General features: G+C 35.9%; 1 protein-coding gene across 1 annotated transcript in view; it reads right to left on the reverse strand.

Moving 5' to 3' along the window:
- Positions 1-988: 988 nt before the first annotated feature.
- Positions 989-17,214, reverse strand: part of ERO1B (endoplasmic reticulum oxidoreductase 1 beta) — a 29,096-nt gene continuing 12,870 nt past the window's right edge. The window contains exons 6-16 of the mRNA XM_005518521.3: positions 15,564-15,637; positions 12,863-12,983; positions 12,726-12,772; positions 11,640-11,651; positions 10,838-10,864; positions 9,389-9,481; positions 8,992-9,238; positions 8,132-8,201; positions 6,936-7,022; positions 5,380-5,513; positions 989-4,677 (exon numbers count right to left, since the gene is read on the reverse strand). Coding sequence (XP_005518578.1) covers positions 4,617-4,677; positions 5,380-5,513; positions 6,936-7,022; positions 8,132-8,201; positions 8,992-9,238; positions 9,389-9,481; positions 10,838-10,864; positions 11,640-11,651; positions 12,726-12,772; positions 12,863-12,983; positions 15,564-15,637 — 973 coding nt within the window. The 3' untranslated portion in view covers positions 989-4,616. The remainder of the gene's footprint in view (positions 4,678-5,379; positions 5,514-6,935; positions 7,023-8,131; positions 8,202-8,991; positions 9,239-9,388; positions 9,482-10,837; positions 10,865-11,639; positions 11,652-12,725; positions 12,773-12,862; positions 12,984-15,563; positions 15,638-17,214) is intronic.

A 17,214-nucleotide genomic window follows, 5' to 3' on the forward strand; every position in this document is an offset into this window, starting at 1 on the left:
CATGAGCCTTGTGCCTCTAGCAGAAGTAATCTATTTGCCCTCCCAGAGCTTACATTGCTTTCTTTACATATATTCATTGAATAAAAAAAAAGCCAATTAAACTATCAGACAGATTAAAAGAAGTGCCACAGGGTTAGGAGAAGAATTTTATTAAACACTTTGGAGTTCTACAATCATGTTTGTACAAAACTGCCTGAAGACCCAGTGCAAGAGAGGTCTGCAGGAATTTCATTTTGTTCCCAGTACTTACAGCAATACAGCAGAAACTTAAGAGAATTCTGCACTTAGAGCAAACCAGCCCTATGCTGCAGTATGCATGCAAAATTGGGATGGCAAGTGACTGTAACCAACCATAGTAATTAATTAAGTACTCTAAAACACAGGAGACTTGAACAACAATGTGAGAGGTAAGATCTTAAATTTATCATCACCTGTGTAACAGGCACTTAATCACCTAAGTTGGGGATGAAATATGTCTATCAAATTTTCAGTAAGATAATTTGTTAAAAATACATACATGTAAGGAAAAAGAGAGACACTTTCAGGGAAATAATTTCAACACGAAGAGCCCCATTGGATGAACAAACAGCAACAACAAAAAAATTTACAAAATTGACTTTAGAAGCTATTCTGAGAAAGGGACATAACAAATTTCATTTCTAAATAAGCCTTTTTGTCTCTAAAAACAATTGGACTTAAGCAGGGGCTAAATTTGGCCATATTCATACAGAAGCATACTGCAGTTCTACAATGGATTCCTGATGTGCAGAGACACCACAGTGCAATGTAAACAGCAAGAAACATACAGGTTAAATTTCATTTAGAAGATGAAGGTAAGTGAGAGTGAAAATCTGCTCATCATTTTAATCCTACGTGACTATCACAAAAGTAATTTATGTAATAGCTACCAAGTGTCATTGAAAGGTAAATGAAAAGCAAAAAATATATTTTCAAACGAAACGCCAAAAATCACATCCACGACAAGGTGTAGCAGAAAATACTTTAATTTGCATTTTGTAGATTCAAACATAACAAAGATTCAGAAGTGTTTAGATCTCAATAAGCAGTTCCAACATTGATTTTGATTTTAATAAATATTACATTTTTAATAGGATAGCTATATGAAGAAATCGTCAAATAATGAATTGCTGATTGCTACTTTACAAACATGAGCATCAAGATTATTTACAACATATTACAGGTCATTTCCCAGAAAAGCACAAAGCAAGGTCAGATAAAGGCAACCCAACCATCAAACACAACTCAAGAAAATGTGGCACAGTGTATTTCATGCACATACAATGACAGCACAGATCATCAGCTGAAAACTAGGAAAACACTTATTATTCCAGTTTACACGAGTCTCTTTATATCATTGTTTTAAATTGATATTCTGACCTACCTCCTCAGGCACTAAAGAACAAGTTATTCAGCAACAGTGCCCTACTTTTTACCAATGCAGTTTGCACCAAGTCTTTTTTCACCATTTCACACAACTTCTTCATGACTTGGGAACAAACATTTTTGTCTTTGTCTTCTCACTACCTCTGGGATTACAATCATTGTGTCATTTGTACAAGAAAATGTACTGTTACTCTGAAATGAATGGCAGACAGTGTTGACAAGCTGATCTCCAACAGGGAGCTGGAATTTAAAATAGCTTACAGGACATGGACGGTTTAACTAACCTTATTCTTTAGTATAAAAACAGAGCTGTAAATTTTTAAAATTTAACATATAAAGAACTAAGTCATCCAACTCACAGCAAAACTTCATAGGCAGCATAGTCACAGAATGTACATCAGATACAGTAAAAAAGATGGTGACAGGAAAATTGTTTCAGCTAGACTTGTTACAGGAAAAATCTTATGTCCTATCTCTACAATGACAGTGAAGTGAAATGCCTTCCATATTTGATCATCAAGAGATGTACCCTTCAGGTGCAACAGAACTTACACACACAATTTGCTGCTCAGTTGCATTCCTGTGTTCCCATGACACAAAGGAGAAGAAAAGCTTCCCATCTCTTTATGTCCTTACCCAACAATACTAACCTTGTGCCAGTGAGGGCTGCAAGGACCAGGTGTCCAGGATCTGCATGCCTGAATATGTCACCTGTCCCATGAGCAAGTGCATGATTCTGCTTCAGTGTCTGTTGATTTTAGCCAGGCACAGGTGGAAAAAAAAAAAAAAATAGCAAGTTGCATCCCCAGGAGGAGGCTGGAAGCAATTCACTTTCCCCACACAGCAAGGGGAAAAAGGAAGAAAAGTTTCTGAGACTTGGGTCCTTCCTGGGGCAGTGCAGTCATATAGTTTTGTTTTTTATTTTAACTAGAAAATCCTGCCTAAAGCTTTAGGCACTATAATACACAACAACACAGATAAATCCCAGTTATACAGCACTCCTTACACAAGTAAGCCTACAGTTCTAGCCCTTGCAGATCTATCCAAAAGGCAAAGAATTAACAGCCAATTTAAAATTACACTTTCAATATACACAATTACTCAGAAAATTTGGATGCTCCATGTGTAACGCATCTACCAAACACAGCTGTTCACATTTGAGCTACTTACCTGGAATCCCACTTCAATTTAATAGAGAAAAATAAACTCTAAGGGTGAAAATACAGAGCTTGGAAGAGGCCAGATTAATCCACCTAGAAACTTCCTGCTCTTCTGCTTCACTAGAAAAAGAAAGCCTGTGATGACTTGCTCAGACACAGGTGCCCACAGGCCAGAGAGGCTACTAGGGAAAAACAGAAAACCCCAAACTGGCATCAGCTTCCCCTAACGCCATGTCCAGTTACCTGTAAGGTTAAACAGAAACTTCCACTGGGATACCAGTTCAATGCTAATTTGTGCAACTATCAACAAAACTTTGTAAGGGTGGTTTGGATTTCTTTTTTTGGTTTGGTTTTTTTTGTTTGTTTTCTTTTATTTCCCTTTCTATTTTTCAATATTTTATTTAGACTATCCCAGTTTGACACAAAGGGGTTAAATTTCTTAAGCAACAGCATTTTTTTATAAAAGCCAAGTGTCAGCAGAATAGTCTATTTCATTTCCAGTCAGGTAGAAATTTGAGGCTAGTCTGGAAACAAAGAACATAGTGTATTCCAGCCTTCAGAAAATTTCAGTGGTAAAGAAACACATTATGGAAGCCAATACAGTTACAATCTATATAAATAGGTCACTCAGTATCTAATAAGGTGAAAAATGTTTAAGAGCACTTAATTTTGTGAAGATTTGTTTTTAAAAACATGAGATGTATCTACACTGCACCAGCACTTTGTACATTCATAACACCTAACTTCATTTTTAAACATGCTAGTTTAAAAGAAATTATTACTTCATTTAAAATTTAAACCAATATTTGGTTGCTACAAATGATAATGCTGTTTCTGAATTCTGTTTTGACGCCGGTAAATTATCACTGACATTTGTGGACAATGATACATGAGAAATTTCTTATTTTACGAAAGTAATGTTATTAACATACCCGTTTTTTAATGCTGAATATCCTTCTAAAGAAGATACAGTAAGGGTTTGCATAGATAGAGTATGTGGTATTAAATGTCAGTATGATTATGAATTTTAAAAAGCATCTTTTTTAAAAGTGACTACAAAAGCAAGTTATTTTTACACTGACCTTTTAACATAGCACTCAAACATAACTCATAAAGAGCAAATTTATTTCCATGGCTTGAAGACCAAAGTGTGCTATTTTAACATTTAAGACACTGATAAGACAACTTTTGGAAACTGAACTTGTGATTACAATCTAGATAATAAGATGGAGTAAACACAAATTTGATTGACTGAGGTTTTTCAGCTAGCAGCACTCCACTAACCATCTCCCCCCTGTCCTGACCCCTGCCTCAAGTAAATGCAGGTAAGGGGCTGCAGAAAAGTACCTCTGTTGCAGAGACAAGGTAGTAATTAAAAAAAAAAAAAAAAAAAAAAGTGCTGAAAAGCACAAGACAAGGGTGAAAAAATGTTGGTATCACCATGATGCAAAGAAGCCCAGCATGAAAAAATTTTCTGCTCAGTTAATTTGCTATTTTTAAGTAAGTTTCATTATTACAGTAAGAAGATAAAACTCAGCAAGAGCCTTATTTCCATTTTGTGGTTTGGTTTTTCTTGTTGCTGTTATTTTTTCTTTGTTTGGAGGTTGTTCCCCCTGCTTCCTTTTGACAGTTAGAACTAATATACCAAATCCTCAGAATACACTGCAGCTCAGTAAATGGAGAGACACAAGTAGTGACTCCCCTCTTTCTAGACAGGCCAAGTCAGGGTGGAGGTACATATGTTTTCATATAAAATAGCTGTCTCAGAAAGACAAGGAAATAAGAAAATTTATGAAGTTTCAGTACAACTAAACTGTGAGCAGAAAACTTAAAAAATAAACAGATCAGCATAATTTACACATTTAAAAACCATATATTTCATTCATAAATATATTTTCTAATTAACAACCATTCCTAGTTTAAACATAAATATTCAAGTTGGGATTTGATTTTAATTTTTATCAGTTCATGTGAGTCCTGTAAAGATCAGTTCCTTCTGCTCGATGCAGTCATGTAAATGATCTTCACTAACGGGTTGTGCAAAGACCTTCATTACCTAGTTTGTTGTAATAAAACTTTAAAATTCTGCAACTCTTTTATACTTGTGGAAAGCCTGCAAAACAAAACACCGAAGTGTTACCAAGTCAGCAAAAGAGAAGTACAAACTACCACATTCATTTAGATTTATTCTCAAACACAATTCTGTTCCAAAGAATAACACACTTAAGATACACTTTCTCTCAAAAGGTCTACTATCTCACCCTCCATTTTATATTTACATAATATATGACAAGGATTAAAAGTTTAAATACATGTTTAATTGTCCCAGCTTCATTAAACATCTAAAAATCCCTAACCACAGGTAGTAAAGTTTATTACATTCTTTTATCAGATTGTTTAAATAGATTGTTTAAACAGAACAGATTGTTATATTCAAGATCTGAAGAACTAACATGATGAGCAAAGCATGCTCTATGCACACTTCTTTTGAAGCTGTTAAAAAAATGTTTCATCATTTGAAGGGGATACATTAAAAAAAATTAATCAAATTCAAGATGCTTAAATTTCATCTTGAGGAAGGTAGATTTATGAGACTTGAGACATTAAGTGGGATGAATTAGATCCAAACACAGAATGAAGACTAAGGCTAATAATCCACATGCTCAGTTTGAAGGCATTAAGTTTATCAGTATCACTGATAGTAATTCAGCCTTTAAAACCTATAGCTACACATACTATACTGTCTTATTCACAGAAACTGAGTATTGATACTGAATTTTTATTTTTTTCTACTATTAAAATGATAACATTTTACCTTCCAAAGGCATTTACAAGAGCAACTATTTCTTGCCGTGTGAGCTGAAAACCTTTTGATGGGCTATTCTCAGGAAGGCTCTTTATTTCTTTCTCAGAAAACAAGATCTTCAAAGCAGTTCCTAAACCTTGAGTCTATAAGAGAAGTCCAGTGTTTTAACATCAGTAAGATCATCCCTTCAAATACTAAAAAAACCATAAAAAATAAAAACACACTAATTAGGCCAACTTTAGTACCAATTCTTATATACTGACTCCCAACCAAATACCTGTACAAAAACCAGGGCACTAATGCAAATCCAAGACATCAATTGTGTACCAGGTTCAGTGGTTTAAGAACATTTGTTTCCTCAAGCATGCTTGCTCTTCATCCTTGTCTTTTTAATCTCTTTTTTTCCCATCTCTTTTCTCCTTGGTCATGCACATGAAAATATGTCCATTGCAACACTTCCAGCTCCTTCCTGCCCCTTATCTTACCCACTCCTGCAGGAGCACATCTCCCCTTTTACTCTCCCCTTCCCCTCTAAAGTCAAACTAAGTTTTTTTATGAGGTATCACAACACATGGGCTTTTTCCACCTTCAGTCCTAATGGCAAACAAAGCAGTTTCAATTTCAACCCCTATTTTCTACGCAGGAATAGAACAGAAGTATTTTTTCTTATATCTTTTCTTATTTTCACTTTTAATGGGGCTACATAAGTAACCACTAGATTTTGACAAAAAGTGGTTGAAGCTGACTGCAGGAGAACTTTCACAGGTGAGGAAATCTGGCCTTTTTTAGTTGTTAGTGAGGAGGAAAACCAGCAATAGATCAGAAGCATTAACTAGGACAAGATAAGCAGAACTCTAGAAACTCAGCAAATTTTTGATGCTACAAACTCTTTGAAAATTGAACTCTGATAAGTTTAATGCAATACAGTGGTATAGTACAGCAGGCATGCCAAAATAACTTTTCTCAATCCGGACTTTAATATTAGTCTTGAGGTTTAAAATACTGTTGTCAGTAAAATTAAGGTAGGAAGTGCCAAGAAAATGAAACTGGTTTTCAGGTTTCAGCTTTACTGCGCACCTTTGCATTCATTTGCTGCCCTTGCCGTAAACTGTGAAAATCTGAATTACTTTTCTTACAGCTCAATTTATGAATTTAAATATTATACTGGATTTTCCTAACAAGTAAGTGCTGTATTTAAAGGAAGGTTTCCCATAAGTGATTCTACAAGGCTCATCTGGTCACTGAATACAGGTGAGATATTGACTGTTAGTAATATCTCACTGTGAACCATCTGCTTTAGAAATACCTCTTTTAGAACACAAACTCTATCTTTTAGTAAACTAAACAGCTATTGAGTAAATAAAATAAATGTTTTTGAAAAAATGTTAAAATACTTAATGTTAAAATAAACATATATGTATCTTTAATATGTAGGATACCAAGGCCCAACCATGTGCAGAAAGCCTGAATGCTAAGGTAAGAGGTGTTCTGCCAAAGTGAAATAGATTCTTATCTTGGGACCTGCCCCTGCCAGACCACACACACCCACACAAAATAAATTGTACCTGCAGCTTGCCCCACAGCCTGCATTTGTCACATCCAACACAGTCCATTATGCGGGAGATGTTCTTGAAATGCAATCTGAATTCTTCCTATCAGTTAAAAGCAAAATAAAAAAGCTTAAGCTAATGTACATCTTAGTTTTACAAAAACAGAATGTTTATGAACCTAGTACCATTAGAACATCAATTCTCTTACCAAAACTGAGCAAAACCATTGCTTTAGTCAGGCCATAACAAAGATCCATGTAAACCCTGAATCTGGTTTCCAAGCCACTTCTAACAGTTAATTCTTAAAAACAATCCCCCCCCAAAATACAGAATATGCATGGTAATGCTTAGATTCTGTACACTGATTTCCTGCGAACTTTGTCCAAATTTTCTGAGCTATAAGATAAATGTATCTGTGTCCCTGCCCTTTTAGATAAACAGGTTGCAATTCACACATGGTATTTCCTGTTCAAAACTATGGGTAGATTGTTACAACTTCAGAGAGAGCGGGAGCAATCACAGTGCAGAACCAATTAAGCTGATCTCAATTGTTTAAGGTCCAAAGAAGATTAGCTGGACTGATAGAACACTGCCACTTTTCTCATAGTATTTTTTGTAATGCAGATGACATTCCAAACCACTACTAAAATAAGTGTTGTGTTAATAAATATTAGAACAGACCTTCATTACCAAGCACCACTCCCAACTGTGGAAGTGCAATTTATACCACGGGCATGGTAACACTGGAAGTTGATGGGTAGATAGAGCATTCCCATTAGGCTCCCATGTCTAGGAACCGTGTTTTCTAATGTTAAGTACTGTATTATGAGACAATACTATATATTGTATTATATAATTCATCATTTTGTAAAGCAAACATGACTGGGTGGGTTCTTTTTATCCAGATAATTATGTGAAATAGATACTCTACTTAAAAGTAAGCACCACTGTGTTTACTGGTAATACTCATTTGCCCCACCACTGTCCTGATGCCACACTCAAGGCACAAAGCCAGAGATTTCAGTCTGCTTGCATCAGGACAGCACCTTACCATAAAGCTGATTAAAAGGCCTCAGATACAACTATAGAAAAGGCAGGGATAAAAACCTTACTCTCAGCAGTATGTTTGTGGTAGGCAGAAGGTCTTTCCAAAACAAAACAGCCTAACTTCAAAATGGTATTTTGGATGTCATTCAGAAAACTAGCTTTACCTTTAGTGACTTGGCTCCTTTTTTATCTCCAGCAAACATGGACTTTTCATCAAAGTGCATATGGAAGGACCTAATAAAGACAAAATACAACCAAAACAAATGTTGGCATAAACTATGATGTTCGATTAAGCTTGGTGAGCAGCTGATGCCATAAATGTAAAATATTTTTCAGAGTTCCTAGTCTTTGCAGATTTGCCTTAAAAAATTACTCAGTGGTATTGGTTTTACTTTTCAGTCACTGTAACTTGAAATCTGTTATTCAGTTTTTTTCAGATTAATACTGGAACTGGCTTAATGTTTGCCTTCCAACTGATCATGGCCTGGCTACATCTCAATTACCTAGCAAGATCATCATTAGGGACAGCAAAGAAACTACACAACATGTTACCAATCACAAAAAGCTAGCAAAAAGGAGAGCAAAGAAACTGAACTTTAGAACATTATGGAATAAAGGAATAAGGGATGGCCAAACCACCAGAGGTTAAGTCTGTGATAAAGGCTCGATTACTCAGCAGACCATTAAAAGACTGTATGTACTACTTTCCTTTTCGAAATAATGTGCACCTTATACTGAAGGATCAGAAAAAGCAACACACAGGGAGCAGCCCGGGGTGTTGAGCTGTTTGGGGGGTTTTGAGTGCTTTTTGTTTGTTTGTTTTTCAAGATTGGTATATTCAAACCTCAAAACTATTAATCTCTCCTATCTAACTTACAAATTCCCCTCGATCTCTCCCATTACTTAAACGTGATTTCTTCATTCCACTGTCCTTGTCCTATCCTATCAAGGAATCACCTATTCTCACTTCCAAATATAACTGAAAGTTTCAGACTAATGACAAAAAAAAAACCCTATGCCTTACTTGGTATCCCTGAAGATATCTAGTAAGAGAGCTTTAGATTCAGCATCCTCATGGCCATTGCCAGTGTAAAGGTCGACAACTGCACGCTCAAAGTATGGCGCGACCTTTGACAAAGCACGCAGCTCTATCAAATATAAGAAATACAAGTTCTTGAGCCTCCTTGGTCCTTCTCCTTTCGTTTCAGCAGGGTCAAAGCGGCGAGTGAACTCTTTCACGTTTGGTCCCCAGCGGGGCTTCCCCCACGTTTCTACAGAGAGGAAAAAAAAAAGGCCAGGGGTAGTAAAAGACACATTTAGAACATTGAACCAACTAAGCATACCCCAACAGTTTTCAGAAAAATCAAAATACATACTACAGAAATTGCAGAATTCCATTCAGTAATTTTACCAATACATACCTTCAAGAAGGTAATTTGCACACAAATGCAAGTTGATGCTAGCGTGGAGTCCAGAAATGAGTTTATAGAACACTCTTTTCTCAAGGCACAGACCTGTCCAGGAAAAACAACAAACAGACCCCAAACTAAACACTGGAAATAATTTATTAAAATGAATAAACCCCAACATTTTAGTGATGCAACTCTGCATTGTTGACTTTCAAGAATTACAATTACAACACTGGAGTATTGTTAATAAGCCCTTATAGCCGTCATAGGAAAAAATTACCTCCTATTTTTTTATATTTATATACTAAGAATGGCATTTGACATTTCTTGCTTGCTCTTTTGGTGTCCTAGTAAAAACAGTCAAATAAGGATCCGTTCAATTGGCACAGAAATTGCTACACAAAAATAAGATGCCTACACTATTTGAGCAATAAGTTTGAAACAATATTGAATTTTGATGGTCTGGAAATCAGAAATATACTGTGACCCATCTTAATTACAGTTAGAGCTATCACTGAATTAGAGGAGTGGCCCCAAAGGAAAACACCAAAAGGCCCAGAAAACCTTACAGCACTGGAAAACAGCCAAAACACCTCTTCATAGCTGTACTGTAAATTCACTGAAGGTTTAAATGAGCAAGACAAAACCTTGGAAAATATGACTTGATGAATACAGACATCAATAGCATAAATGGAAACACAGTGGCACTGAGATGTCAGAATAGAATTTATATGCAGAAATTACTTATAATTCCAATTAGAACCAAATTTAAGAGGCTGTTCCTCTGAAAAATATATTTGGGCAGCTTTCCTGCCACTCCAATCTCCACCAATGGAAGCAGGAAGAGCTGATGGTAAAGGCTACCTGTGAGGCTGACTTGTGTTCTCACTTACAGACATTTCATCTTTAATGGCATGTAAATTTACATGCTTTCCTACAATACCACCAGACAAGTAAAGACTTAGGAAAGGCAGAATGAACTAATTTTAAAATTAAGTACATTTGACTCAATTTTCTGCACACCTACAAAATGGGATTTTGATTGCTACTACTACAAAAATTTCCATTTCAACATGAATAAAAAGAAATTTTAACAGAGCCACCAAAATCTTTAATGTTCTTTAAAGCTGTTTCCAAATAATAATGCTTACCAACATTACTACTAATAATGCCTCTGCTTAGATGCCTAAAATAACCAGAAAATTCAAAGTAATGGGCAATGAAGTAAACTCCCACTTTTATAAAAGATAAGACACTTAAATGTTTAAGGAGTACGCCATCTAAGTAAATGAGAAGATTTTTACAACTCTGGGGGTAAGAAGTATTTGAACAACATTCAGAAGCTCTGCACAATTTACTAGAAAGCCTACACTATGAAAAATATTTGAGAAGATGAAAAAAGTGCTACAGTGTTCCTTCTAGTGAATGTAACACTATATTATCTCATCCAAGAGCCTTTACCTTCTAGCCATGTGTAGAAAGATTCTCCTGTAAATACAAAGTACATAGTTAAATGAAGAGTATTCATTTTCAAGATTAAGGAATCTTCATATTACTATGCATACAGCAGACACAAAGTTAAGTAATTTATCTATTAAAATAAGAACAAGCACTGAAGCAGCTAACTTGTAAGTTGGTTTAAATCTGTTGGGGACAGAATAGGAGAAATACAAGAATGAGCATGCCTAAGCTACTGGGCAGGGCATTCAGCAATGTATGGAAGCACAAGTCTGATTATTTGCACTGCTGTTGAAAGACATGATGGCAGAGTGCAATTCTGACAGCCTTCACCTTAACCTGCCTGAAGGTTTCCTTTAGATTTAGATCTCTTGCACGAGAGCTTTCAGTTGACTGAAAAATCTTAAAGTCTGCCTCACTACAGGCAGATCAAATACTTTCTCCCCACTCCCTCCCAACCTTCCTAAAATCAAGGGCATTCAAGAAATTGTCCCAATTGTCCCTCTTCCTTTAAGGGATCTGACATCAGTATCAATGTATTTCTTGAAGAACTAGTAACATTATTACAACACATTCTGTTACAAGAATAAGAACCAAGACAGAATTGTGTTTTACTCTTTTCCACTCCTTCCTCTTACTTCAAATCAAAGTATGAGCCCATTAAAAACATTTTCTGATCAATAATCTGCATAAAAACATAACTCTCTTGCTTTCTAATTCAATAACAGTAAAGTGAATAAATCCAAATTCCAAAACTCTAATGCTTACTTCATTTCTGCAGGTCAAGAAAAATAGGATGACTTACCATCATCTCCTCCTTAGAGGGGGGAAAAAAGAAAAGAAATACATAAGCATTAAAAATATAATTTCCACAAAAAAGTAGTAATAAAACACAGAGTTTACTACAAACACTCAAAAAGTGCTAGAAACCTTATTTAATTTATAAAAAATAGGCTATTTTACTTCCCTCCATTCTTTTTCCTCAAGACCACACAAGACAAATTGTAATAATGAAAGTCACTAAGAAATTGAAATCTTAGTAACAGCTAGTTCACATATTCTTGAAACCTGTATTTCAGCTTCAGAAAGATGGTTAGGAAGTCAAAGTTTTTAGTTTGCGTTGTTCAACAATCAGCCCAGTGCTCCTTCCTGAAATTCTGATCCCTGTATTAAACCATTCTTAAAATTCTTTTTATTTGTGTGCATCAGCAATATATCAGCTTTCAGTAATTATAAATATTGAGAGACCTTGATTTTCTAGTGGACAGTGATTTTTTTAACTGAATCTATTGGCTAATAGATAACTTTTAAGGAAAACAAGACACACACAGGGGAAAGCTGATTAATTTGAAACAGCAGGTTTTAGCTTTCAACTTAAATTTGAAAACAAATCCCAAGTTATTAGAATACTTTTTAAAACACTTTCGCACATAACTGATTCTTCCTAGGTGTTCATTCCTTCAAATAACACAATTATTTGTACACCTGCAAACTTTGCACACTATGGATGAGAAATGTACAACTACATTACACCAGGATAAGTATGAACTGAAGTGACTAAATGCTTTTTGAAAAAAGAAACAGGAATACCAGAGTGCATTCAAATTGGAAGACTAATGTGATAATTAGTAAACAGTCTGAGACCTAAAATTTAGTTTTCATATCAGTTTACCTGATGTTAATAAACCTATTAATAAGGATAAGATTAGGTATGTAATAAAGCACCACAAGCCTTCGTCTAAATATTAAAAATGTACAGCTACTTCTACAGAGGAAATTAAAAAAGCAGAAAGCACACCTACAGACTGAACATTTCTAGCTGTATCACTTGTACTGCAACAGTCACTATGTTAAAAGAAGTGCATGGGAAAATAAAACAGGCAAGACCCACCCCTACTAGGCGCCAGTGGATTTAAAGGACGATAGACAGATCGAGGCCTAAAAAATAAGTTAGAAAACACAAAGATCAGTTTTTAGCTAAACCGAGGTTCAAGTATAAGAAATAGGCTTCCTCTCCCTCCCAATTACTTGAAGCAGTTTTCTTCGTAAATGCTGTTCCACACTCTCCAAGCAGAAGGCCCCTTGTATCCAGTGTAACGCTCTGGATTCAGCAGCAAATCCACATACTGTGCATCTGGAGATCTCTCATCTAAATAGGAAAAATTTTGTTACATATGCTAAGTGATCAGTTGAAAAAATGTTTAACTTAACCAGTCACAGAGAACTAAATATAAATATATATATTTATATAAATATAAACAAGAGATCTCATATAATACTATTCTGTCTTCCAGTTGGTTTTTAAGTGCCATGTATGTAAGAATGCATCAATATACATGCTAAATACAAAGCTCAAAAGCATATAATCTATTCCAAAGTCTCATGTGTGTCTCTGATTTCTATGTGTGATGATCATCTGTGTGGCTTCTTTAAGTCTACCATAAACACTTGAAATGTACTGTATACCCTGACCCTAGGCTAAGACATAAAAAGCATTTTGTTTTAAATGGCCTCCAAATTTAAGGTTTATCTGTCAGAATTTGGTTAAGGGGGTTGCTTTTATGAAATGGGTATACTGCATACAGTAGGCTCTTAACAAAGACAAGATCAAAGTAGTACAAAGTAGTACCAAGTTTGTAGGTGGTACATACAGTAAATTTATTAGCTAAATCCATTTTTCCTCCAAATACCCTTGTATACTGGCAGAAAAGTCTGAATCACATTGCTTAACTGAACAAAACTTCCAGCATATTGCAGAACAATCTCTTGGTTACATGAAGAAGCATGTTACTTAAGCAGCCTTTCAACAAACTATACTCTCATCTCGGAAGTTCACTACAAATTTCAGTTAACTTATCCAAAGAAAATTGTGAAACAGGGAGTATCTCTGATAAAAACACAGTAGAAACAGAAATAGTTTCAAGCTACAACCAGTAAAAAGCAGGAGGAATTCACCCCTTTGAAATCCTAGATCAAGACCAACTCATGCTTAAACAAACCCCACATACAATATAAACTGAAAGTCCAGAGACTTATTCATAGGAATAGCCCAAGAAGTGCCACGTAGTACTTCCTCAGATATCAAAAAAAGCCACAGAAACAGAGTGAAACTGCTCTAAAAAAAGGAGAGATGATTCCGCATGAGCAGTTAAGCATTGCTTCAGCAGCAGCAGCAAAAACAAAGAAAGGAGACTGATACAAGACACACAACAATGAGTGCCAGATAAGAGAAAGTCAAATTACAGCTTTATTTATTTATTTGACAATGTGGCTAACCTAAGCAGTTCCTACACTCCCTGATCACTTTGGGGGCCATTTTTCTTCTTGTTATCCACACACGACTGAGTCTATGTGCACTGTGGAGCTATACAACAAAAAGATGGAAAGCTGACCCAGGTTACTAAGTTTTTTCAGCTAGATCAGTTCCCTTACCTAGTTTATGATTAAGCCCAACAGGAAGAGAGGAGAAGAAATCAAGTGTTTCTACTTCCTCCCCATGACTCCCAGTAGTTATTCTCTCTCATTCTCCCTGCTCCAGATCATGAACTTGCCCAATAAGCCAGTTCATCACAACAGTGTAGGAGGTGGCAGGGAGATGGCAACTTACTTTCCCCCTATTTAGGTAAGCCTCATCAGCTTACCATGTAGAAAGATGCACACCTGAGCCAGTGCAGAAAAAAACCACACTGGAAGAACACAGCTGGGGACATCCTCCTTTAGCAGGGCATGATATAAGGAGAGATGTAGTTAGAATCAGGAACTACTTAAGTTAGCATTACTTCTAAAAGAAATGCTCCTCAACTATACCTTTCACAGCTCAATATTACTAAAAAAATGTATGTAGACAACTTGAAGATAGTAGAGACAACAGCAAATAATTCCATATAACAGTTCAGATGTACAGTAATGCTCATCAGCTGTTACAGAAACAGCTCATATAGAAAGCATTCACATCAGATACAGCAGAAGCGCTGAAAGAGAACTGCATCTGCTAAGTCCACTGCAGCTGCTACTTTCTCAGGTAACACCAAACATAAGCCTAAAGGTAGATGAAAACATCTAGCATTATGTCTTAAATATTCTTAGGACAGAAGGCTTTCTTAAGGTGTTTATTAAAAAGGATTTCAGTAGTCAATCCTGAAGCTGGCAATTCTCACACTTATCTGAAAAACACTCCTTGGAGCTTTGAATGTTACAAATAAATAAAAAGACCCACATATGTGGAGTAGAGGAAGGACACAATCTAGTATCCTAATGTTTTAACAATAAGAAAGTCCTTACAAATAAGGTTGCAGAGATCATTTGGAAACAGCAAGGCTGGAAGGGAACAAACTTAGTTCAAGCACAGTAAAACAGCAACAAAACAACACAGTAGTAAGAAACAACCAGCTGCAAGACATTTATATTTGTGATAGATGCATTTTTTTGTAAGAAGCTTTTCTAAAAAGTGTTACCCCCCCTCCCATTTACCACCTTTTTTATTTACATAACTATCTCCTGTTCAATATGCTAAAAGGAGGTAATGGTGAATGTGCACTGTGTAGGCTACCAAACACTCCTTGTAAAATTGCAAAAATTTGCATGGTGTATGATATGAATTGTCACATTTCTGTCACTTGGGACAAAATTAAAACTTCTTAAAAATGGTTATTTGTACAGAAACCATGATCTTTTGCATTTTTATGAGACAGCAAATAAAGCAAACACTGAAAAAGCTTAAACATTTTACCATCAAGTTCACAAAAATGATCCTGTGAATCATCGTATCTTGCCCAGTCAATGAAAGCCTCCTTACTTTGGTTACTGAGGGGAAAAAAAATACATTTGATTTTAAACTTTTAAAGAAACAATATCAACGTCTTCTGAAAGAAATACAACCCACGTATAGCTTGGAAGTGAACTCTGAGTCAGTATACCTGAAACTTGAGACTGTATGGAGCTATCCCTTGTTAATTGTGCTGAGATTCAAGCAAGCATCAACTGCAATACTTTCAAAAGTCATATTCATCTTGAGACAAAGATTTCACCATTATTTGAACAAACTGCAGTGGCTTCTCTTCCTTCAGTAATAGCTTGGTAAAATATGTTCATAGAATACATTTTTAACATATTCAAAGTACTGCTTTAGCAGCTGTCACTTTGAGGGTGGGGGAGGGAGGAATTACCCTGCTTTCATAATCTGTACTTTCAATGAAAGTCATAATTGTTAGTGCCTTACTTTTTACTGGGAGACTAGATGTCTAAATTGCTCTTCTAAGTTAAAGTATTCTATGAATATGATTTGTCCTAAGCCATTTTAATATTAATGTTATTCCACTTATTCTAGCATTTTCAAAGGTGCACTGTACTAGAGGGACAAAGTAGTTTGAAGTTCCCATACTACAAAACACAAACAGTGCCAAAACCTTTCTTCTGTGACTGTGCGCCGCACAGAACTACTGATGCCATAGTACTGTGTGTAAGCAAAGTTAAGATGGGGAACTCTGCTCCAGGGTGCAGGGAAGCACCTTGAAATAACAAAAACAACCTATCCTGTTTGATCAAATTAGTACCAGTTCAACTCTACAAACAGAGGCAATTCTACTACAAGATAGATTTCTAACCTTCTGCCAAATCACAAAAGGACACATTGCACTTGGCATTAGGTGAGGAAATTCTCTGGTAATTACCAACAGACAAGATTTGATAACCACAAGAAATACAACTTATGCAGGAAAACAACACAAAACCAAGAGGATAATGCACTGCTATGCAGAGAACATGGAAGTTTCCCTGCAAAGCACAAACTCATCCTCCACTTGCAGAATCCATTACCTGCCCTCTCCCAGCTTTAATAATCTACCCTACTCTCATAAAGGCATTTTCTCTAGCTCTCCATTTACAGTCTCACATTCTTTTGCCTTACAGAAATGGAACAGAATTAATAGTTTCTTATTTTCCCTAAAACACCACACACCAGGCAGAAACAGTCATTTTTTCAAGGCACAAGGAAGTTTCATCACCTTTACCAGGTAGAACTGCTGAAATTTATGGGCAAAGGCACCATACCCCTCCATTAGCAGCAAAGAATTGATCTTTTTCAAAAGTGGGGAATCCAGTAGAGCACCATGTTTTCTAGATGCTGTTCCACAGACTTTTGTACCCAGGGCAACACCATCCTGCAGAATTCTTCCCACCCAGCCTTGACAGTGCCATGCAATGGGCAAGATCAGAGAATTGATCCAAGCTAAAAATAACTTTTTAGTTACAGAAGAACAACAGAAGTAATTCAACTCCCTGATCTGTTTCACTGAATGATCACAAATAGGCACATCAGTGCAACAGTGGGATAAAGCAGGACCAAACCCCTTAATCCAGCACAATCATTGAGAACAAAGAAT

This window comes from Pseudopodoces humilis, chromosome 3 (genome assembly GCF_049639895.1).
Source record: "Pseudopodoces humilis isolate 2021_Gansu_Grassland_sample_001 chromosome 3, ASM4963989v1, whole genome shotgun sequence".
NCBI lineage: Eukaryota > Metazoa > Chordata > Aves > Passeriformes > Paridae > Pseudopodoces > Pseudopodoces humilis.